Source organism: Phoenix dactylifera, unplaced genomic scaffold (genome assembly GCF_009389715.1).
Source record: "Phoenix dactylifera cultivar Barhee BC4 unplaced genomic scaffold, palm_55x_up_171113_PBpolish2nd_filt_p 000254F, whole genome shotgun sequence".
NCBI lineage: Eukaryota > Viridiplantae > Streptophyta > Magnoliopsida > Arecales > Arecaceae > Phoenix > Phoenix dactylifera.
This window is the reverse complement of record NW_024067747.1, coordinates 187,323-211,685: the sequence shown is the minus strand read 5'-3', so window position 1 is coordinate 211,685 and position 24,363 is coordinate 187,323. Positions and strand designations below refer to the sequence as shown.

The 24,363-nt window shown below is 36.7% G+C and overlaps 2 protein-coding genes across 2 annotated transcripts; both read left to right on the top strand.

The window, feature by feature from the left end:
- The first annotated feature begins 5,462 nt into the window (after positions 1 to 5,462).
- LOC103719247 (probable BOI-related E3 ubiquitin-protein ligase 2) lies at positions 5,463 to 6,609 on the top strand. Its single transcript, XM_008808395.3, has 2 exons — positions 5,463 to 5,805; positions 5,958 to 6,609. Exons 1-2 carry the CDS (start codon positions 5,563 to 5,565, stop codon positions 6,477 to 6,479), a joined length of 765 nt encoding a protein of 254 aa, XP_008806617.3. The 5' UTR covers positions 5,463 to 5,562; the 3' UTR covers positions 6,480 to 6,609.
- A 1,482-nt stretch (positions 6,610 to 8,091) lies between these two features.
- LOC103719232 (protein FREE1) lies at positions 8,092 to 23,659 on the top strand. Its single transcript, XM_008808373.4, has 11 exons — positions 8,092 to 8,124; positions 8,942 to 9,826; positions 16,376 to 16,462; positions 16,573 to 16,704; positions 17,695 to 17,844; positions 20,803 to 20,868; positions 20,970 to 21,080; positions 22,728 to 22,820; positions 22,927 to 22,960; positions 23,048 to 23,121; positions 23,268 to 23,659. The coding sequence occupies exons 1-11, from the start codon at positions 8,092 to 8,094 to the stop codon at positions 23,343 to 23,345; spliced, it is 1,743 nt and encodes a 580-aa protein (XP_008806595.2). The 3' UTR covers positions 23,346 to 23,659.
- Positions 23,660 to 24,363: the final 704 nt, after the last annotated feature.

Here is a 24,363-nt window from a genome sequence, read left to right as displayed (position 1 = left end):
GTAAAAAATAAAATGCACGTGTAACATAATTAGAGCAGCTGCTCCCTTCTAAGAGAATCAACCATGATATATATTGTGATTCTATAGGGTTGTCTACCACCAGGATCAAGTAACTTCTTCATTTTTATTTATTTTTTTGCATTGAGTGAAAAAAATGAATCGCTTGGATGGGATGCTCAGTGGAAAAAAAATGAATTGCCTGAATAGGCGCTCGATGAGGATATTTTTGGTATTACACCTTAAAGATGCAGCTTTAAGAACCACAAGTTACAAATAAAATATTCTATGGATAGAAAATATATCTCTTGGTCAATAACGATTTTTTGTCACCACGATCCACGGAGAAGCCACAAAGTAAATAACCACATTCAATAAAGTATTAATGGATGCTGATGATGCCCTAAAAAATGCACTCAGATTTGAGTTTGAAAGTAAAACTTGAGGTTTTATTAGGTTATATTTGAATTTAGATGAATCTATACTCGAATACTTGAAACTCGACCCAATAAATGGATGGATGGATAGCTGCATACATACATATAACAATTTTTAACTACAAATAACAAATAATAACCCATTCTGTTTCACTAAATTTTTATATTTGGTTGATGCTTCGACTACTTCGAACATAACTCAATACCATTTGAATAGAAAAAGAAAAACTATTTAGTAGCTTAGGCAAATTTCTTGTGGTTTTTTCATATCGGTTTTATTTTAATTGTACACAATACAAAGGATAGCATTTCGATGCATCAAATAATTTTTAAAAATAATTTGATGGTTTAGTAAAACAACATAAAATATCCAACTATACCTAATTTTTTTTATGTTTAATAACCAATATAAGTATAAAATTTTTATGTTTAATAACCAATATAAGTGTAGAGTTTTAACCGGGTTTTAATTTATGTTAAGGTATAATGTGCATAATTAGGGTGATGATATAGATATAGCCAAGTCTGATCCTAACTTGACCTGCTACAACCCTAGCTATATATTAACTGTGGTACATCCATTTCGCACCATGCATCCAAATGTGTGTGTGAGAGAGAGAGAAAGAGATGTCTCTCTTGCAGTGTCCTTCATGAGGTGGCATGGGGGGCTCATGACACGACCTTTTGGATTGAGGAGAGAAGGGAGGGAGAGTGGAGTTGAGAGTGGTTGCTTTCTCACAATGTGGCTTGTTCTGGTCTTTGCAATGCTTCCATTCGCAACTTTTTATTTCATGTTATTCCTTTTGGTACGTTTGTTTTGATCTCGGGAGCCATCTGGCTGTGGCATTGCTTGCATTCAGATTGCCCTCTTGGATGGCCAATAAGGAATTCTTTTAAATCATTATAAGCAGGCTTGCAACATCTTATTCCTTATGTTAATCCTCTCTCTCTTCTAATATGCATCTAATACACGATAATATGTTAATTTATTTTGTCCTCTCCACCTCATTTCTACGTGTAGATCTTTTTATTTTTTATTGTGCCTGGTGCATGATAACATGTTCCATTTTGCCTTAAAGAAGGAAAAGATCACATATTCTATTCTTTTGTCCTCTGCATCTCATGTGTTCTTGTATTTTTCATCTAGTGCATGATAGCATGGTCTCCTCTTTTGTCCTCTCTTGTAGCGAACAAGATGGATCTAGTGATTTATCATGTTAATTTTTATGAATTATTAGGCAAGAATCACAACTCTTACCATCAATCTTAAGAGATCGCCATCGATAATAGCAATTATTTATACCAACATGACACAGTCCCCTAGTTGACACTCCTCTCCTCAAATGGCTGGCTAGTGTCCATCCTTTCATATTTCTCGAACGGATAAAGAAATTGCAATATTTTGATCTTAAAGCTACGATCAATTATAAATCAATCGATGTGTTTATTAACTGATGAAGGCAATTTAGTTATCATAAGCTACGGATTCTATGTTGCTTTGCAAACTCATTTGAATTATTTTTTGCAGCCATTCGTTTCTCTTATGCTTGTGTAATATTCTAGGCTGCAATGCTTGCATTCTTGAATTTTCAGTATCAAGCTAGATTCTTTTAGCAACCCTACATGGTCCCGTCTTTTAGAATAATTTTAAGAATCATGTAACAACCCGCATCACTTGTAATATTTTTCTTTATCAACGTGATTCTGTGTCAACTTATATTAGTTTTCTTTATTAGCATAATCTTGTTAGAGTGATTTTAGGAATCATATGACAACTTATATCACCTATAATATTTTTCATTGTTAGTGAGATCCTATATTATCCTATATCATTTTTTATGTATGAAGTTTGTCCATGAGTATATATAACTCCTGAGATATACCGAATACGAAGAAAATAAAGAAATAAAATCAATTTTCTCTCTCTTTCTTTTGTTTTCCACTTCTTCTCCAAATATTTCAATAGAGAAGAAGGTTTGCAGATTATACCAACCACCCATTTCTTCTTCTACTCCTGTTTTTCTTAAAAGTTACATGAAATGTATTTTGAGAGTAGTAGTCTTCACCAGCATGCTCTTGAGAGTTTTTTTCAAACAAACATGCACTGAGAAAGAGAAACATAGCAACTTTATGGGAAATAAAGCAAGCAATAGAAGGATCTGAGAAGAGAGACCTTTACGTCTTTCTTGAAGCCTAGATGAAAAAAGAAAGCAAAACAGCAAGTTATCTGCGTAGAACTTAAACCATCAGAATCCAGAAGCTGAATAAAACTACATCACAAATGAAAATAGAGGCGGCTTGTCAAGAATCGAAGCATCACCAATACCAATGGATGATATATATCCATCAAGTTAATTAGCAGACGAGGGAAGACAGAGAACGAGAGGGGAAGCATTTCAGAGGTGGAGGACGCCATGACGATATGCACCTGAACGCGGTTCCACCTCTTCGAGATAACAAAGAAAAAAGCTTCATGAAGAGCCCCAGATTAGGCTTCCAGGGGTCTTCCTCCTTCCTCTCAATGGCAATGAGGCCTGAGGGTGGAGATGGATAGAAAGGTATATTAAGTAAAAAGCACAGGTCCTCTGCGGTGATCTAAGTAAAAATTGTAAGCAAGAGGGTTTAAATGTAATGAGATCATTGAGGGGTCCTTTATTAATTTTACCCTTTTCTTGTCCTCCTTTTGAGTATGCTAAATGTATTTTTTTTTTTTTTGCTGAAACAGAAATATCATACAACACGGGAACGGATACACCCAGTAGAATCGGCCACAAAAGGTCCCAAAATGCATTAGGCATCTCATCCTCTCCAACCCATAGGGCGCCTCCTGAGTGACGTGCTGCAATGTATTTTCTTAATGCATATGTTCTTCGCACCAAGTAGATCAATAACCAATATATCCTAAGATGATATTTCGGCTATGTTTCTAAGTTTGTGCTCCACATCCTAACCATTATAAAAGCTGGAAGTAATTCAATATCTCTGATATATCTACTAATGGACGTAACAGGTAGGCCGGTTAGGACCTTCATTTTATTGCATTAGATGATACTCATTTGCCAGTAAATTGCCTCATTAGTTTTTGCATGAAACTAGAAGTCCGGTGTCCATGATAATATATATATATATTCTCGATAACAAGGTTTCTACTGATGGGGATATCAGTTATCTTGATGGGCATTTGACATGATTCAGCTTTATTTATTTTTTTTTAAGAAAAAAGCTTTGAAGATGCATAATTAATTTTAACTAATCATTGTGTAAGGTCTTTCAAAAATAATTTATTCAATTCAACTTATCCAAGATTTTCTATATAGGTCGCTTTTTGATGACCATGCACGTCAGTATAATAATGGTGCTTGGAAAAAATACTATCTTCACTTGATGCAATGGAATGGAATTGGCTATTAAAATTAGTTGCATTACAAGCCAAGCATACTCCAGAATTTGTCTTGATATATATCAAAGTTTGCTTTTTATTCCTAGCATCAAACATGCTCGTCAACGAAATTTGTATGCATGCAATGCATCATTTTTAGTTGGTTGCATATGACTCCATACAAGTCATCTAGGAACTAGTCTCTATCAAACTTGCTTTCTCGAGGTGCGCCTATGCAACCATCTTATGTCTTATGGAAAGTCTTTAAAAGATGAACTTTTCTAGTTTTGCAATATCTTTAATGTTAATCCACAGTGTTATTTAAAATGTAACAGATATAGGCTTATTTTGCAACAAAGCTAGTTCCTTTTAAACTTGCTTATTAGATTATGGAGTCAAATCTTAATTTGCAACTCCATAATGAGCGAGACAATTATTAACTTCATCCAATTTAGCTAACAATAGGCAGTTTAAGTGGAGAGAGAATATCATGAAGATCATTTTGGTCTTGTGGAACTTGTCGTATAATTATGTTGTTTTCTTACAACATTGGCATTGGGAAGCCATTTTCTGTTTATCGTAATTAATATTCTAGCATATAGTTAAGTTCTCTTACAAAAGAAGTTGATTTTTTTTGGGACATCATCTATTACTCTTCTTGTGCATGCTAGCTGTCAAGGCTACTACAAAGATTGCTTATCCATTACTCTTCCATTTCTACTCATCCATGTTATATTTTCAGAAAGTGAGATAAATATGATCTCTAGAATATTTTTCTAGACTTGCATATCATCAATCCTTTTGTGTTTAAGGAAACTTTTAAATCAAATTGTAGTACTCCCTAGTGTATAAGTATAACCCATGCAATACAAGGGCTACGATTTTTCCCTTTTCCAATTGTTTTTAAAATGCAATAAGAGATATAATAAATTGTAATAAATAAAAAAAATAATAGCTAACTTTAAGGATGTTGAGTAAAAATCTATTGATTGTTTAATATTATCTTTTTAAGCTAACTTGAGTTCAATTTTGGAAAATTTATAAATAAAAATATAACACAGAAAATCATTCACTTCACATACTATGAATATGTTAGAATGTGGGCCGGGCCCATGCGACCCGGGTATGAGTTTATCTTCTTTTCTTCATCTATTTTTGAAATGAAATATTATAATATAACAAAATATGATAAATAAAAAACTTTAATAGTCAAATTTTTTTTAGCACATAAAGCCAATAAACTTTAATAAACTTTAATATCAGTTTAGACAATAATTATCTAGTTTAGTGAGATAATATTCTTAAATATTCGTTATACCAAGATCAATTGGCACTCAAACAATTGGTACTATTTTTATATTAAAAGGCAAGTGCCAATTATTAAAAAAAATATTTTTTTTTGCCACTTCTTTAAAGGATAAATAGAAAATTATAATGCAAGGTAAATTTCAAGTAGCATGAAAAAGTGAGTTATTTTGTCGTTTTTCAAAGAATAAATAGAAAATTATAAAAAAGTGATTTGAAGAAGTGGCCTTCCAGCCGTGCTCCCACGGACGCGTGTGCATAGAGAAAAAAGGCTTCACACCGTTTTTTTTAGGCTTGAAGGACCCATACGTCTCGTTTGATCCAGCATAACTCTTCTTGTTTGCTCTCCACAGCCCATCGTTCTCTCCGCCCCCTTTCCTTCTCCTTCCCTTGCTCTCCTCTCTCATCTTTTCTAAATTTTTTCTCTTCAACGTTGCTACATTTATGGCCACTCATGATTCCTTTCCATTCTTCAACAACGATACAATGGATGAAGAGTTCCTTTTAGAAAATTCGAATCAATCTTTTAACCAGCAACAAAGGCCTCAACAGATCTTGGCTCCATTCCCTCCTTCGATGATCATTCCAGATTCCAATAGTCCATTAGATCATTCTCTTTTGATGAATCCCTTGCCTAGCCTTATGGAAAAACATAACGAGAAGATGGATCAATATCTTCGTTTACAGGTAAATCTTGTTTCCTTTTACTTTATATTTATTTTTGATAGCTTTTTAAGAATTTACGTAGAAAGTTTTCAGAAAGAAGGTTTTTTTTTTTTCTTTTTAAGAAAGTTTACGTCGATATATTCTTCTATTATGAACATGCCTATGCAAAGCAGAATGAACAGCTGATATACTTGCTCAATATGCAAACAAAGCAACATATGGAATCCTTGTTGACAAAGTTGGAATCGAAGGCATCTATACTGCTTAGATGGAAGGAAGAAGAGCTGGCGAGTGCAACCATGAGAGCCCAAGCATTACAGGATTGTGCAAGTAGAGCAGAGGAGGAAAAGGAGCTGTGGAAAAAGATCGCACTGGAGAAGGAGGCCATGGCCTTAGCTCTTAAGGCTGCACTTGAAAGAGTACAAGAACCTCGTTTTGTCTCTACAGGAGCATTGGGGACGGGAGTCGGAAACTCATATTTCAGTTTTCCAAGGGGAAGAAAAGAAGATAACGAGCAGACGGGAGAAACCGGTCGAGCTTTATCTCTTTGTAAGTTATGTGGTAATCGAGATTCATGCATGCTATTCCTCCCTTGTCAGCATCTTTGTGCATGCAAGGAGTGCGAGGCCTCTCTAAGCGAATGTCCCCTCTGTAACTCTCCAAAGAGCCGCAGTTTGGAGGTCCTCTTTGTCTAAGGGGAGAAAAGGAAAATTGTGAGAAAAAGACAGACTAAAATAAGGCATACTGGGCTATATTAGGTTTATTTTGCTTAAAGTTTATGTCGTTTTAATATAGGGAAGCTGGTTCATTAACTTTTATGTTCTTTACCATAATGCTGAGTTGGAATAATTTTTATTTAAATTCTATATTTTAAAATTTTGCTTGTTTGTTGTGAAAAATCTCCTCCTTTTTCTGTACTGTTTTAAGCTTTCAGCAAGTTGCAGTTGCTTGGTCCTTGTCTTTTTGTTATCAGACTATGGACATGTGGTCATCCCTGGGTGACGCGGTGGAAAGGAAAGGATATAAAAAACTTATATGGGAGAGTAGAGCTAAGGAGTTGACGTTGAGCTATAGAAACTAATATGGCGTATGACATCAGCCTTCATAAATATTAAATTCAGGTGGTTATTGATCAGAGAGAAATGAGTTAATGTTGGCCCATATAGTTCTTGACACTGGAGGTGAGTCACACCTAATTCAAAATATAGTTAAATTTGGTTTGGAACTTTGAAATGATGTAAAAATAAAACACAAATTAAAGAAGTGTTCTTTGTTGCACACTTTGTTTAGAATCTAGGTAGCAGTTCTTTCTGCTTTGTTCGAACTGGTTAAAATAATAAAAGATTTGTTGAATTTTTACTTATTTGATGGTCGGAATATTTATAGATCAAACTTGACAAATACTTGTCACTTTATGGACAAAAGAGGAGAGCATGTTGCGATCATGACTAGCTGGGGCATGCTTAATTTCTTTTCTTTTTTTAAAAAAAAAAGAAAAAAAATCTATCGCACATACTCCACATTTGCTGTTGTCGAAATTCTACCTAGATTTTTTATATATGATGATTTTCTCAGCATTATATTTAGATACCATGATCTTTTATCAGACAACTTTAAGAAACTTGTCCCGCATTTTGTCTCCAGCACTGATCCTCTATTTAAAAGATGAATCGCCAAACCTATGACTTTTCATGTCTAATCGATATAATTGTAAGCTTGCCTACTTAATTAGTTGTGGAGCTTAAACATAGCATAGTTCTCAAGGGTTTGTTGAATGATACCCTAAATCGAACTTGTGGACCAAACTCGCATCATTTCCCCGTGAAGATTTTCAAATTAATGCACAGAATTCCTTTAGCCCACGTTAGCATCATGCTTGAGCATCACCTTTGTTGGTGCATGGCACCATGCACGAAAGATAGGATGGTTTGACTTAGCAGAAGGACAATAGATCTTGAAATTCCATGTAAATGTATGCATGTATGTAAAAGTTCATATGTTCTACATATCGGTCACTTCCTTCTTTTGGTTCTCATACGCTACGCCTAATCCATCGAGAAAGTAGCTGACTTTATTAGCATATGCAAAATGTTGTATGACCGAGAGAGCTAATCCAGTGACCTCCATGAATCATAATGCCTTCACTTGACATCTAAGATGTCTGTGATTCAGGGGGTTCAGCAATTGCATTCCATGTTCCACATAATATTCACTGCATCATACCTCTAAGATAAACTGCATCCCATAATGAATCCACAAAACACTAACTTTCACCACAACCACCATACATATAGACAAATAATCTCAATGAAGCCTCATTTATGGCCCTTCCTTATTGAGGTAATCAGCAAGACAAGCTTACAAATTCTAATCCAACTGTGTATAAGCTTGCTTCAAAGATCTAGGACAATCACAAATTATAGAGATTGAGTTATGTGACACCAAAATGCACCAAATTGTAAACTACGATGAGCCACATCACTTGAATCAAACCACGACAAACTAAATTTAGGCCCAAATCCATGCCTCACTGGACCAAATCACAATAACACCTACAACTCAAACCAAATTGTTGTGCTAGCGTGCGCCTAATGCAAAGCATAACCCTTGTCATTACAATGAAATTTAGGCCCAATAAATTTAGTTTGGGCCCACTACATCCATGGCCCGAGATTAGAAAGCCGAAATTGCTGTCCTATCCCGAAATATTTTCCAGAAATCCACGTGTTTTCAACTTGCTATCGAACACTCCCGCGAAGTAGATTCCTCCGATCTATCGATTAAGATCTACGGCGAGATTGAAAAGAAAATCTTGTCTTGGTATCTCCCTCAATAGCACTGACTCGGGACGGTGTCGGTCCAAGTATCGGAAAGAACTCGATCGATCGACCGAAAGCGAAGGCCAATCAATAAAATTCTCCCCAAGAAAACGAAGAGCTCCCGTTGTTACCTCCCTCCTTCCTCTCGGATCCACCAAACCCTACCCCTAAATTCTTGTCCTCCCTCTTCTCGAATCGTCTGTTCTCCGTCGCCAGTTTCGATCCGACGATTGCCAGTTTGCGGAGATGCAGCAAGGCGGTGATTACGGCTCCGCGTATTACCCCCACCAATACCCTCCTCCGTCGTTCCCAAACCCTAACGCTATCGCTAACCCTAGCGAATTCCCTTCCTCCAATCCGATCTCGCCGACCTACGCTTCCGCCCCGCCGTACACCCATCACTCCTCCCCCGAATTCCCGTCCTTCTCCTCGTCCTACCCTTCTTTCTCCCAGAATCCCGACCCAATACCCAATCTCCCCCCTTCCGCCCCCTCATACACCCAGCCCCCATCCCAATTGCCGCCCCAAAATCCCCAATTCCCCCCTACCAGCCCTACAATCCGTCGCCCTACCCGCCGGAGCAGTCGTCGTCGGCGCCGTTCCCTCACCTCCAGCAGCCCCCTTCGGTTCCCTATTATCCCTACGATTGCCATCAGCCGGCCGGAAGTTACGCCCCTCCGACGAAACCTAGTCCCAATCCTGGCCCTTCCCTCAATAAAACTTCGTCCTTTTCCGCTCCGTATCCACCCTATGATAACCCTTACGAGAGCTCTGCTGCTAGATTTGATCATGGCGGTGGGTATTTTAGTGAGAATACTGGAAGGTATGGTGCGGGCGTGACTGCTGGCTTTGGTCAAAGCGGTTCGGGTTTCGATCATGATTTGTATGAGAGGAAGCCAGAGAGTGGGCTGCGATATGACCGGGGTGGCCCGCAGGATGATTTGCTTGGCGAGGGTGTATACGCCTATGATGGAGGCAGAGTGGAGCCATATGGTGCACGGGGAACGGCGCCTTCCAGGTCTTCCACAGCGTTATTTGATGATTATGGAAGGTCCATTAGCTTCCCTTCGGGTGGGAAGGACCAGGGAGGGAGTGCAGGGAAGATTGTGAGGGCTGTTCCGAAGGTGGACACGCAGCAGGACGTGAAGAATGGGGTGCAGAAGTTCCGGGTCAAGCTGTTGGCGGAAGGGGGTGGACAGAGCACCATGGATGTCCTCTGCCAGGTATAAGTCGAATAATTAAAAAGAAAAAGCCAACTATACATTTAATTATTTGCTGATGTTGTCTCAAATTAGCATTTTTAGGCTTGAAAATGTGAAATTTAGCTAAAGTTATTTAAGGTTAGATTTTTTGACGAATGTTTGTAATGTTGCACATGAACCATTGTTATATATGTACCTTGACGTTTTCATCCATTCTCTGGGAGAAAATGATATTGTAAAATTTCGGAATCTTCATTTAACCATGACTAGCAGTGCATTTAGGAGATGAGTCATGAGTGTTAGTGATTAGTTTTGTTTTTATATAATTGGCTGAGATTGTTGTTATCCTCTATGTGTGTGGGGAAGTGTTTGTTTACTTTTTCCTTCTTCTTGTCTTTGTTCTCTGCCACTATCGTTATCAATTGCTTTTTCGGTGTTGCCTGTTAGCACTTAGCAGCAAGGCATAGGCTGATTGACTTGCAAACAACAAGAGCCATAAGCCCTTTGAGGATGGCAGAACATATGCCACATTTGTGGAGCCTATATGATGTACCTCCTCAATTAATTAAGCAACAATGATGAAAGCACAAATAATGTATCTGCTAAAGGAAAGAACACTCCATCATAATATATGCCATATTCCTGGGAGAAGCCAAGATTACTAGATGAGCCTTTGGAGGGGAAACATAGGCTATTTAATGCTTTGACTTTTTATGAACTAGGTCTGAGTCCTGCATAATCACGTGTAATTTATAGGGCCCCTCTATAAGGGGGGGATAGGTACACTATTTGAGTCCATTAAAATAGATTGAAGCTCCTTGTCCATCAGTATGCGCTACTTTGAATGTTGAGTCATCTAGCAAGTCTCAGCAAGACTTTATAATACGTTCAACGTGGTGGGCATTTGCCATCATATGGCACTATTGAGATCAAAATAGTGTGTCAGCGTGATTGCTTTTCAGATGAGATGAGGTGAGAAGAAAGGAATGTTTATTTTTGCATACTATTGTAACAAATGCTTTAACGACTTTCCTAGCTTGATTGGAAATTGTGATATTAAGGCACATTGAATTGTGACAAATGATGGAACCAGAGATGTCACCATGAAACACATAGAATAATAGGTACATCACAACGTAGATAGAAACCCAGTACAAAGTTTTTTTTAAAAAACTTAAAACTATCTTTTGTGAAAAAGGAGGGCTGTTTGCAGCTAAGTTTCAGCTTATATTGTTAATGACCCCTCCCACAACCATAAAAGTGCACACAGACATAGACACAAAAAAAGTCAACATAATGGAGCAACATTTTTAAAGTATACGATTGAGTATATGCCAGGATTATAGTGCTACAAATTAGGTTCAGAGTAATTGATGGCCCAAAGCGTAGGAGTTGAATCAACCCCACTGGAGAGAGGGATAAAAAGATTCTCCCAGAAATGTAAGGTTCATTGGAGAACAAGTAGATGTAGTGTAGGTTAATTGACTAACAAAAACCAAACACTAATTTTTATTTTGGAACATAAATGAATAGTCATTCTCTACTATTTGGTAATGTTTTCTGATCTATGATGGGATATAGACAGGGAGAGCTATTTTCAATGTGGATTTGACAGTGGAAGTTATGGTGGAGCAAATTGACTGCTGAGGTAGCAGAGAGTGCATTATAGGCAGCTTACAGTGCTTAATCTAAGCAAACGATTTTACACTTGGTATATATTACATGGTAGATTTGAAAAGAAAATAATTTGCTGTGAAGTTTATGGAGACCTTTTCACAGTCGTTGTTTTTAGTGCATTTACTGAAGTTGTTCAGCAGGTTGAAGTTTTTAAGGCCCATACTTTAATTACAATGGAGGTCCTTTGAGTGTATGCTTACTTTTTAGAGTACTTAATGCAAGATTTGTTGAGTTTCACATTTTTGAAACCCAAACAGCATGGGCCTTAGCACCATGAGTAGATCATGGAGCTGCCACAAGGACAATCTTGTAATCTTGAAGTAGGAAATAGGCCTTCACAGTGGACAGCTTGGCATGAGCAACCTTGAATACAAGGCTATGCTACCTGTAGATGTGCTAGCATTGGAGTTGTTCAAACTTGGGGTGGTGATGCACGAGATATTTGTAAAAATATTGCTAGTCCCTGCAGGGTTGATGGCTCAACATAAGGATGGTGGAAACATGATATAGAGTAGTTGTAATGATTGATCATTCTTATGAATCACAAAGGGTTGGTACTAGCTTGCCTTGTTAAGTATAGTCCTGAAAGCTATACCCAGATTTTACAAGCTCATTGGCGTGAGGATGGATTAGAGGGTTTGCAGTGTCCATCAAATGGGATTCGTCCTTCCTATAATTTTTTATATAAATCTAAAAGGTATGGACAAGAGGCAGTGAGGGCCTATACGTGTCTAGAAGCAGGTCCAGATTCTGTTCTTGTATGTCTTGAAAGCAAGTTTAGGATCAGGACAATCAAGATGCCCATACATATCATACCCTTCAAGATGCACCAGTGAAGACAGATTGAATGTATCAATTGTTTACACAAGCATGATGGTTGTTCTTGTTGGAAGTGGAAATGCAACATGATACAGTTGAACTGTAATGACGTCAAATAGATGAAATGGAGGGTAAGTGTCTAAGAAATGCTCAAAAATAAGCGTCCAAAACTTGATGTGCCGAGTTTGATGCGATTACTGTTAAAGGTGACTCATTACTATTTCAGGTATATTTTTTAGTGTTGTACTTTTGCTTTTTTGATTATTAATATTATTATTTAGAATTTTATAAAAATGGGGGCCTTGTAGAGTGAACTTATTTGGAACTATTAATGTTGAAGAAAAGGGCCTAGGCAGCACATTTATAGGAGTTGGATTACCAAACAGTCAGGCTTGTTAGTTGGGATACACCTAAGATGATTGGCAATCATAACATACATTAGGATGTTCCCACATAACTTTAATCTTTGTAATTGGGTTTTTATAGGAGAGAGAATATGTAATAGGCATCTTTGTCCGAGTAATAGTATAGCTGATTTCTAGTCTTCAAAATGGCACAGGCATTTTGCCTTTTACAAATAATATGCGGGAATTATTTTTGCTTGAGGTCTCACCCTTCTAGTCACGCAATTAGCTGATTTATTCATTTTTCTGGATCCCTTTTTTTCCATATTTGTAGTTCTTCATTCATAAAGTCCTATGTCGAATTTAAATAAGGACTATGCGAATTTGAGAACGTAACCATTTTTATAAGTATCATGGTCGAGCAAATTCAAGAACTAATCCCAAAATTGGATTAATGCTAGTTGATAGCAAATTGTAGCTATTGTTTGTGCAAGGGTGCTGTCATGGAAATTGTGTTTTGGTCATCTTTGATCAAGGAATTATGTAGTCGATTTGACTCCTCTTAGTGCCAGATTGTTAGAGTTCATGGAGTGCAGAAATATGAAACTTATTTTTCGCTTTCAGATAATAATTGAGGAGAGACAGTAAAAAAGCTGCATCCTGTAGAGTTAGGTCATTGATGAAAGAATAGGTGATTTTTGATTGTTGAGAAAAAGAAGTAGATGAGATTGTTAATGATATTATAGAAGCCACCCATGCTCTCTGAGAGTTACCTGGTAATTTATTGAACTGTCATTTGATGATTGGTCCTTACACTGTTGGGCATGTTTTCAAACACAAGTTGAGGTCAGTGGGAAAAGGGGAGGTTGGGAATTGTGATAATAGTGAGGTGCGTGGTTGACGATGAGCATGATCGCAGTAATCCTAGTCAATAAAAATGGTGGCCGGCAGTGAGAGAGTTGGAAATGCCTAGTCCACTGGATGATTGATGGACCGGGAAGTCTCCTAATCATCCCTGCCTTTGCCTATGTCAGATGCAGTTCTTTTTGCCAGGTGGCTCAGTGCCACATCACTTGCCAGCAGACAGGTGCATGTCAACACTCGCTGCTTGAGGGTTCTCCTGATGGGTCCTGGACCATCAAACAAAATTCTATACAAGAGCTTCATGACACGGGTTTTATCAGTTACAAAGCCTCAAAGATGAAGACCGGTGAAGTAAAGATGCTTGTTTTGACGCTGGCTGCATTATCTCAATGGACTCATTGGAAGTGGAGTTCATAGAAGGTATGGAGGTAAGCAAATACAACAGGCTAACTAAACAAGAATAAAAAGGAAAGACGAAGAAAGAAAAAAACATAGATAGAGAAACCAAAAGGGCCGGTGATGCTGTGAATCAGCACTGCAATGAAGAATCAGGTGGCACTTGAAAAAATGTTTGAAAGCATAGTTACAATATTCTTCGAATTATTGAAAAATTTTTAAATTCTTCTCAGCTTTTCAAAATAGATAACCATAACCAACTCAGCTCTAAACTCAACTCAACTAAGCCTTAATCCCAAACTAGCTGGGTCACCTGTAGATAACCACAACCGAGACCCAAAAAAAAGCAGAAGATAGAAAGACAGCATTAGGGGGATTCAATTCAAAGGATCCAGTCAAAGCAGTTCTTACAAGATTCAGATGTTGCAAAGATGATCAAATGACAGTGAGTGGGCCTAAGAAGTTTGAATCTTGATTGTTTTTGATTTTGTTGCTTCATCACCATGTTCCTAGGGTTGTCCCAAGAAAAAAAAATGAATAGCTTGAGGGACAAGTCCACAGCGTAACAGTCCTTAAAGGCCTTCAAAAAATATCTTATGCTTGGTTTGCGTCATCAATATAGATTAACGCGACATCTGTATCATAGAAGGTAGAATGAACCATTATGAAATCTGATGGTTTTAAGGTGACAGCAGTTCTATAGAAGTTAGTTGATATGATCTAAGTGGAAGAAGGGGTAGATTTGCTAAGACTTGTTTAAGTTCAGATAGCTGATTTACTTTATTTTCTGGTTTGCTTTTAGTATTCTTTTAGTTAGAAGGTGATCATTTACTATAAAATAAAGTTTTAATAAATTAGTAAGTAGGACTTCAATAACGAAGTCAAAAGAAGGGGCATAGTATTGGGGGGGGGGGGGACTTCTCTGTCCCTTTTATATTTTAAAGGAAGTGGCATTGTCGAGGAATGGTCATATTATTTGGCAGGAATGGTCAAATGGCCCGTTGCTCTATTCTCTGGGTGTATGAGAGTTGATTATCATGCGGGATCAACTCTACATGGTTGAGACTTGAGACCATATGGAAGATCATTTTTCGCAACTTTTGGACTGTGGTGTTAACGTCGTTAAGATCCTTGTAAGAGTCAAATTGCAGCGAAGTGAGCAAAAAGGAAGTTTTCATTATTATAAAAGATAAAAAATGGATCAAAGAGGATATTGCAAGACCAAAATGAAGGAAGAGAAAATACATGATGATGGTTTTAAGACATCTTTAAGGGAAGGCAAGCAAAGTAAATTACCATGTTAAATGTTCAAATTGATAAAGAGGCTAAGTGCCAGGCTCAAAAGATGAATCCAAGAAAAATCCACAAGTAAAGGCTGTGTTAGTAATTACATAGGAAGACATGAAGGTGCTGTGCTAGAAAATTACAATTAATTAAAGAATTTCCAAACTGGCATTTAACTGAGCTGCAAATATGAAGGGATACAACTGTAACATTTGAAGTATGAAGGCCAAACTATTTAGTGTGAACAGCATAACATTAACCATGATGAACAAGATCTTAACCTGTCAAGTGTTCTATTTGTCAGTATTAGGAGGGAGTGTGCATGTGCATGTTTTTGATCATGCCATGCGATGTTTGGTGTCCTAGTTTTAACTGCGGATAGGTCTTTAAGCTTTCAAAGTTCAGCCATCTTTTCAGCAGCTGGTAACAATCAGGTATTCTGGTTGCCAGTTTTTGGTGATAGATTGGTCAACCCGATAAAGAAAGCACTGAGGAAATAGGTGGGGGTACAACTAAATGATGTCCTCAGTAACAATTGCTAGAACGTTGCAGTGACAGTTAAATTGTAATAGGTGGCAATAGACTGTTCACCAGTTTCAGAGCTAACTATAAGCATGTTCCATGTACCTAATACATTTTTAAAGTATCATGTATTATGTCATCTATGTTTTGTGAAAGAGATGAGAAGGATCTTCAGAGGGACTTATGATAACATTAGTAATAATATGTTCTATGCATTCAATTAACAACATTCCTTGGGTTTTCTAATTCAGTTAAAACCCAACAAAGATAATATATCTATGTGATAGGTATGCAACCTCAATGAAAGATGTTTGTGGGTTCTAACATTGGAATGGTATAGTGGACTAACTGTCAGTCCAGGGAGTTATCTGCTGGCCTATCCACCTTGTTTAGGTTCACGGTTTTTGGTTTGCTCTTAGCTATTTAATTCATCCTTATCTTATTTGCCATCTTGTAGTGTTAGAACTCAATAGTAGTTGTAAAGTGATCCTGGAACCATTATTGTCCTATAATTATTGTCCCTGCCTGTTGCATTTAATAAAGTTAAATGCTTGGAAATGATGACTTCTCATTATCATTTAACACTTAGATACGACTTTAGGCCAACTATTTTGTTCTATTATTCAAGATTCTGCAAACAGTTTGTTTTCTCTTTTCATTTCAGATTGGTTTGGATGGAATTCGTATGCTTGATCCAAGCTCTTCCAGAACATTGAGGATATACCCCCTTGAGACCGTGACAAGATGGGACGTAAGTTGGTCATGTTGTACACTTCGCCATATATACTATATGTCTGCTTTGGTTTTAGATATATTTTAATTCTAAGTTTGTCTCTGAGCCTTTCACATTGTTTCATCCAGGTAACAGATTCATCCATCTTTACCTTCTGGTCTAAGAGCTCTGTTGATATTGAGCCAAGGCGCATAAGGCTGCAGTCTAACAGCTATACTACCAATACCATACTTGACACAGTAACAGCTGCAACAGTGCAGGTTAGTCACCAAGGCTTCATGCTTCTCTTGACCAGGGTGCTTTCAAAAGCTTTAATATTGTAAAGGAACTACTGCTTTCTACCTCTGCTGTACACTTTTACTCGTTGCACCAATGGCGTTGACTGTAGATTGAAAAGGGGTAGCTTGTAGATCTAATCTGGAACAGTTTCATGCAAAATTAACGCTTTTAATTTTGGTTTCGAAAATGGGCAAGATTTTTGTTAAGAGAAAGGGCAATAAAGAAATGACAAGGTACAAGATTCTAATCTGGACTGTTGTCTATGTGCATACGCATGCATAATTGTTTTAATCAATGATCACGTTGCATTAACCTTTTATTTATTAATCTGTTCAAGCCTATCATAAACTGAAGTATATTTAAGTGATGAGGACCGATTTCATACAACGAATCGTACATAAATATTAAAAGTTAAGTGTTCTTTCTTAATTTGGAAATTTTTGAGTTTTCTAGAAAAGATATTTATGATAATACAATTAGATTTTATCACTTAGTTAACTTATTATACAATGTGTATGCTATATTCACATTACATTTCATTACATTATATTATATTATTACTGTGGGTATTTTTCATCTTTGCAAAATTTTCATTAAAATGAAAACAATGGAGAGCTTTTGCCAAAAAGCTCCCAATTGGAGTGTTCCCTAGTAGAACTTTTTTAACTTTTGGAGGAAATAGAAAACTATGTCAAAGTTTTTAACAAACACCTCCAAATCATCTAAAAGAGCTTTTGGCCCTTCAAGAAGTGCTTTTTGGCCATCCAAAAGGAATGCCAAATGGGCCTAAGACTTTTTTCTGTCAATATACGTGACTTCATGTCATTCAATTTTTGATATTTGCTTCTTCATTTTTGCTCTCATAATCTTTTTTTATAATGCATTTAGTTTGCCTATGACGCATGCATTTCTATTATTGTGGAATGAATTTACCATACTCAAAGTTGGTTGTGTGATCTCTTCTATCATAGCTCAAGGAGATGGGTGGCAAAGATATCCTTAGTAGAGGCAAAGGAACTGCTGATGGTGCAAAGTTGTCTGAACAACCAACTGAAAAGAAGAAAGGTTTTGCTGATTGGTTGAACTTGGCGAAACCTGACAATGAGGAGAAAGACCATTGGGTAAGTTCAAACGCATTGGCTTCTTAGTTGATTTTCAATCCTGAGTCCCACACTTTGGGCCATGAATCGTTGTATTCTTTTATTCTGCCATGTCCTGATTTTCCTGGATTAAAAGATTATTATTAAGTCTCAGTTTGGTTGACAAATTTGCTTTGGTGAGTTGCTTTATATATTGCAACTCTATCGCCCCCCCCCCCCCACCCCCCCAACACCAAAGAAAAGAAAAACAAAAAGAAAATAAAAAAGCACTCTGTCCTGTTGGCATGCTAATGTTCCAATACCATTCTGTATTTCTTCATATGCTGTCACTATGATCTGTACAAACTGTTGGCTCATTATGTCTTGTTACATATGAAGAACCTCTTTTAGAGATTTCTGCTATTCCATTTCTGACTTTTGAAATGTAGTAAGCGAAAAAGAAAAAAAGTATGAAAGAGGTTAGCATTAGGAATGGAGATAAAAAGACAGCTGTAACAACAGGAGGAGGCCAATTTCTTCTTCTGGTTCTTCTTTGGTTTCTTAAAATTTTTTTACGTAAGAAAAATAAGTAAAAATGAAGAGCTTCTCTAATGCCAAGACTGCTATTGATGCATGTACTTGACAACCACTTATTAGCAAAAAAATATGTTCTTGAAATTTCACTAGAATAAGAAATGCTAGCATGGTCCTCTTTTCATAGTGGCAAAAGATATGTGCATGTTTTATTTTCACCTGCTAACAAATTGGTGTTCAAAACAAGGAAATGTGGTCCAAAAGAAAGTAATAATGTGAGAAAAGGACCTAACTAGACTCATCTGTGTTTGCTTGCACCCAGTTAGTTGGATTTTGGAATATCAAAATTATGTTGCCCAAACATTTCCGTTGAACTATATTCACTCCCTTACTCCTGTTACTTGCGCCAGTTTATGTCGCAAACCAATATATAAGATCTATTAGACTTGCTTCTTATCACAGGTAATACTTGTGTACAATGGTCGCTAATCAAACATTCACATGTTTTATAAGGATATTTGATCATTATGCAAGGAAAACCATGTGAAGATATAATTAAGGGTGAATTGGGAAGTTTCGGCAGAAACATGGATGTATCAAAGGTGATACAAACATTTAGAGTATGAGAGCATACACTATATTTGCGAACACCAAGCGTTTGGCAAAAAATAAGTTGATCTCTTGGCCATGCTAGCTTGATACGTGGTTCTTCCTGCAGTGGTGTACCTATGTATTGGAGTTATATATTTGGATAGCATCCAGAGGATTGAAGGTTATCTGGTAAATAGTGTTTTCTGCATGCTTTTTGTAGTTAAATTTGTCAGGATGCTTCTTCAAGCATGATTGTATTTGTGGGTAGGTAGCTTCAAGAAAATGAACTTTTGGCCGCTTAGAAGCTTTACATATTGATTGTTGTTTGTTGAGGGAATTTACTACTTTTTGATGAGACAATTTTTTCAATCCTATTTGATGAGGTGATAAGTTATTTGTCACGGTGGTATCAAGATGGTAAATGCAAAAGTGATTGTTCTAGCATTGGAATGTGAATGAAATAAATAAAATTACACATTCCATTGTGCGCCGGAGGGGTGTGTGTGTGGAGACCAGAACATATGTTACCGCAAGCTTTTCTAGCGTTTGTCTCACTGCTTCCATCCATGTATGTAGTTGCTTCCTTATCCTTTCTTGAACCTTCAGGACAGAGATGAATTTGTTATGCATTTTCATACAAGTTGAATTTATTTTGCAGTACATTTGTGATTAGTGCAGCTTTTATGCTTCTTCCAACTAATGTCATATCCTTTCTTTCATCAAACATCCACTTTTGGATCCTTTCTTGTGCCACATGCACATCAAGGAACCCTTCTTTCCTATTAAAAAAAGGATCCTTTCTTCAATTAATAATAATATTTGACTGCAATTATCTTGCTTGTGATGAGAAATATTTGCATTTGCTTCTTCACTTTTTCTTGTTGAAAATTTATCGTTTTGTTTCTTCCCTTTGGCTTATTGTATATTGAAATTTCACAGAAGTCTTAAATTAATGAAACTGAAAATTTGTTCTCTAAGCAGATTTTTTCTAATTCACATTTTTTCTTTTTATAATCTCAAGGTTCGCCGTACCAGCACCGGACTTCGTACCGGTGGCACACTAACATAGTGTCGGTACGGTATGGTACGAAATTTTATTGGTATACCGAGGGTTGGTACACCATCCGTACCGGTATCGGTACCGGTACGCCACCTGTACGGCATACCATGATCATCTCATAATTTTGTTTTCTAATCTTTTCTGAACGGAAAAAAATATGAGCTTTAAAAGATTCAAAAAATTTTGATTTAGGAAATGAATGAAATCATAATTTTAAAATTAGAAACCTTCAATTGCGTCCATAATGTTTGATGGCAATCTAACATATGACAAGCTAAATGTATATGGGGTGCTTCAAGGATGCTAAATTTGTTAAAACAGTTATTTTCTTCCAATGCTTGAATATTTCCGATTTAGAAAAAATTGTTCCTAACAGATAAAGATAGAAAAAATGGATTGAAAAAAGCATACAGGGGCTCATATTATGCATTTATTTTGGGCTATTATGTTAATTTCAGCTGCAACTCCAAAACCAGGACTTCCAGCCGAATCCAACTGCTTCCAGCCAAAGCCAAAATTTCTCAATTTTGATTATAACATTTTTGGTCAAAATTTAAATGGAGACTGCTCATGTCTTTTCGTTTCCTTAATATGTTACCCATGTCTGTTTATGTGGTTTATTTCCTCCAATCCAGTGTTTGTGGATTAAAACCATTCAAAAATTGTATAGCATATCAGAAAGATCATAGAGTAGAATTTCCTGAATAGCTGGGGGACTTGAATTTTTTTTATTGCACTGTCAGTTATAGGATTATTTTTAATTTTTATCCTAATTGTGCAGTACTTGAAGTTGATATATGTTTCTCACTGTTCAGGTTCCAGATGAAGCAGTCAGTAAATGTACATCTTGTGGAACAGATTTTGGAGCTTTTGTTCGCAGGGTGATACTTTTGATCAATTTTATCATTAATCTTCACCAATATCTTAACTGAAGTCACGACATTTCATTTGCTAACACAAGTAGTTTATTGTTTATTTCCAGCATCATTGCAGGAACTGTGGTGATATTTTCTGTGACAAGTGCACACAGGGTAGAATTGCTCTTACTGCAGATGAAAATGCTCAGCCAGTCAGAGTGTGTGATAGATGCATGGTATGTTCTTTTTCGCTGTGTTTATGTACCAAACTTTTGCAGTTTATATGTCGAAGAGAGTAAAATATTATATGCCATTGATCCATTTGAGAAATTATTGGCTCTAGCATGTTCTTAAATGAGTGATGCAGGAAGGTTCTCCATGGGACTCTAGATCTCATAAATTTATCTCACTTGTGGTACCCATTAACTTAGTAATGTACCATCCAAGTATTTTCTTCTAGCTTCAGGCTGCAGTTCTGGTTATTAACATGCTGACTCAGAGTTGGAAATATTGGAGAACGTACAATCTGAAATGGTTGTTTGTCCCACATGATTTAGTCTTTACTGGTTGGTTTTGTATATATGTTCACTCTCATGGCAACCACTAATCATTAAAATTGAAGGCTGCTTTTATTTATGCTCTTTCTTTTACTGGAAAGAAAGCTCGATCCACTTCATTCATCAGTTTTAGCATACTTTTCACTGCCTTTTTTTTAATAAGAGAAATATCTGGATACGAAGTCAAACTGTAGGAGTAAATTATATATGTTATGATTACTTTTACCTGCTTTTTAGGGGCATGGTGAGACAGCAGCTGATATGTTTTGAATGCATGGAAGCATTCTTTATCGGTTAATAAATAATTTCTATAAGTAATGAGATTTTTTTTTTGCATTGCTTATTGTTTTTACAATGACGTGCAAGGTTCATGCTTTGCCTAATTTTAGTGAACATATGCACAAAGTTTATGAATTGGATTTCAAAGGTTTGTCACTTCCAACTTTGGGCACATTTGCAATGATTATTTTCAACGGCTTGAGTATAAGATTACAGATTTACAGTACTAGAAGAATGTCTATTTTCTGCATGTGAACTAGTTGTATTAGTGGGCCAACTTTGAACAGTGATTGTCATCATTAATATTGTCATGTTGTTACTCTTCGCCCAGAAACTGTAAATCTTTCATATGACTGGCATATAATTGATGAAATCAGCCACTATATTGCAATCTTGTATGCTTTGTAGGACTCTTCCTATTTTAGTTGATTGTGCTTCCTCTCAAAGTGTCAAAGCATCTTCTAAATTTTGTCAGTTTCTTCTGCATCTACAGAGAACTTTGTTAGGCAAAGATGTCTTTTCACTACTCCTCTTAATGCTATTGAATCCACCTGCATGGTTTAAAAAAGAGCAGTTTCTATGCTAGATTCATATTGGGTTGCATTTTAGCATTTACATTTCTCTGCCAACCATTTGTCATATGTAATCTACTTCTTACATGTTACTTATCTTTGCTGATCTCATCATTGATATAACCATTGACGTATGTTATCCTAAACTCCAGCTACTCAAATGGTATGCATTTTCCCTAAGTTAATGGAGTTTTCATCTAGTATTCTTGTTACATAAATCTTTTAAGGTCAGTGAAACATAAGCTTACATAGTTGTCTAACATAAATCAGAGATTGAACATTCTTTTTTTAATATAATTAGCAGCATTGACAGTTAGCTGGATAATGCAAAATTGGAGATTGTATTAAGATGTAAACCTGTGTGGTACCTTTTAGGAAGGGTGGCCTTGGTCCCGTCTGAATAATAAAGCATGCAGGATGTCAGTTAAAATGGTTTTTGCTTAGTGATTCATGGGGGATTTCTTGTGTTCCACAGGCAGAAGTTTCTCAAAGGTTGAGCTATGCAAAGGAAGCTGCCAGTAAACCTGCTGGACTGCACAGTCATGAGGATCTTGCCAGAAGACTTCAGGTGCATTTTTTAAACTTAGAATTCCATCAATAACATTAACACTTAAGGGGCAAAATTTTGGTGGTGCACATTAATGATTTTTGATGTTTTGATGGTTTTTCACCAGGAGGAAATGGAAAAAAATCGCAAGTCACCTTCAGGTATGTATATAACCAGTAACAACATTAATGCTTCTATGTTCTGGTTATACACATAGCACCAAATGTAACAATTTGGTTATTTTGTAGGTTCGAAGTCCTCTGATGGTTCTGGGAGGCGGATGAGGGAAGTTGCATGTCCCACCTGCACGGTCCATCTCCAGGTCAAACTCCTAGGGCCCTAGGCATTTTCTATATGCGAGTCCTTTTCTTCTTTACCCCCCTTCTTTCTCAATCTCTTGATTATTTGGTGCACCGCGTCCACATTCTTTTAGGCCTGAATCATATGATACAAGTGGTTGATTTGCAGGTGCAAGTTCCAGCCTCGGGTTCTGAAACAATAGAATGTGGTGTCTGCCAAAATCCCTTCCTCGTTAGCGCTCGTTGATCTTCTGATTTCATGAAATCATGATAATGCACAGTGAGATTCATGAAATTTTCTGTTTCCCAAGTAATAAGCTTGGCTACTGGCTTTGTAAATTCTCTCATATTGTCATTATTGTAAACATCAGACTTGTGGTTCTTTGTATATGAATCCTCAGGCATATTTGGGAACATCGTGTGTAAACAGGTTTTTCTGTGTGGTAGGATGATGATGATTAGAAACTACTGTAAATTGTGGATGGTCTTATGTACTTATTTATGCTTGCCTTATCTGGCATTAGGAATTTACTTGATGAACTATTTTGAGCTGCTTTGTTACCCTTCTGTTGATAGTCTGCCTTCCTAAGTTACTTCCTTGATGTGTATGAATGAGGACTCTAGCATGTTCTCTCCACTCCATGCGTTATGGGAATGCCTGCTAGTCGTGGATCTATGACATTGCTACGCTTGGGCTTCTCCTTGTCATCTGTGTATACTTCATTTTTTTTATCTTTCTTTTTTTAAAAAAATAATAAATGCATTCATTGTTGGCCTTTGTATCCTTTCATATAAACCTGTGAGTCATTAGTTCGAAGCTTTATCTTGCCAGATGCTGGTTATAATTGTATGTGCATGTCAGATTTTAATGACCCCTTCTTTAATGTAGAAACGGTTTGCACAACATGTTTCTTAACTCAGTTGAAGTTTCGTGCCTCATGGATTTTTCCTTTCTTTTACTTGGCTTTTTTTAACTAAATCAATGATTAATGAATATGGTGGCTTAGTGCATTTTGATCACAGGGTATAGAAAATTATGGGGAAAAAAGAAATCTTTATCCAGAAAGCTTGCCTCCCAGTATGGTCATATGAATTTGCTTCAAGGGGTTTAGGATTCTCTTAGGGAGACATTATCCATCTATATTCATGAGCAATTTTTTATGATGATTCTGAAAAGTGATTTGTGATGCAGGTGCGGTGGTAAAGACTGGAAGTTTTAGAGATGTACTAGGTTTTCAAATTTTTGCTTAGAATTTATGAATAAA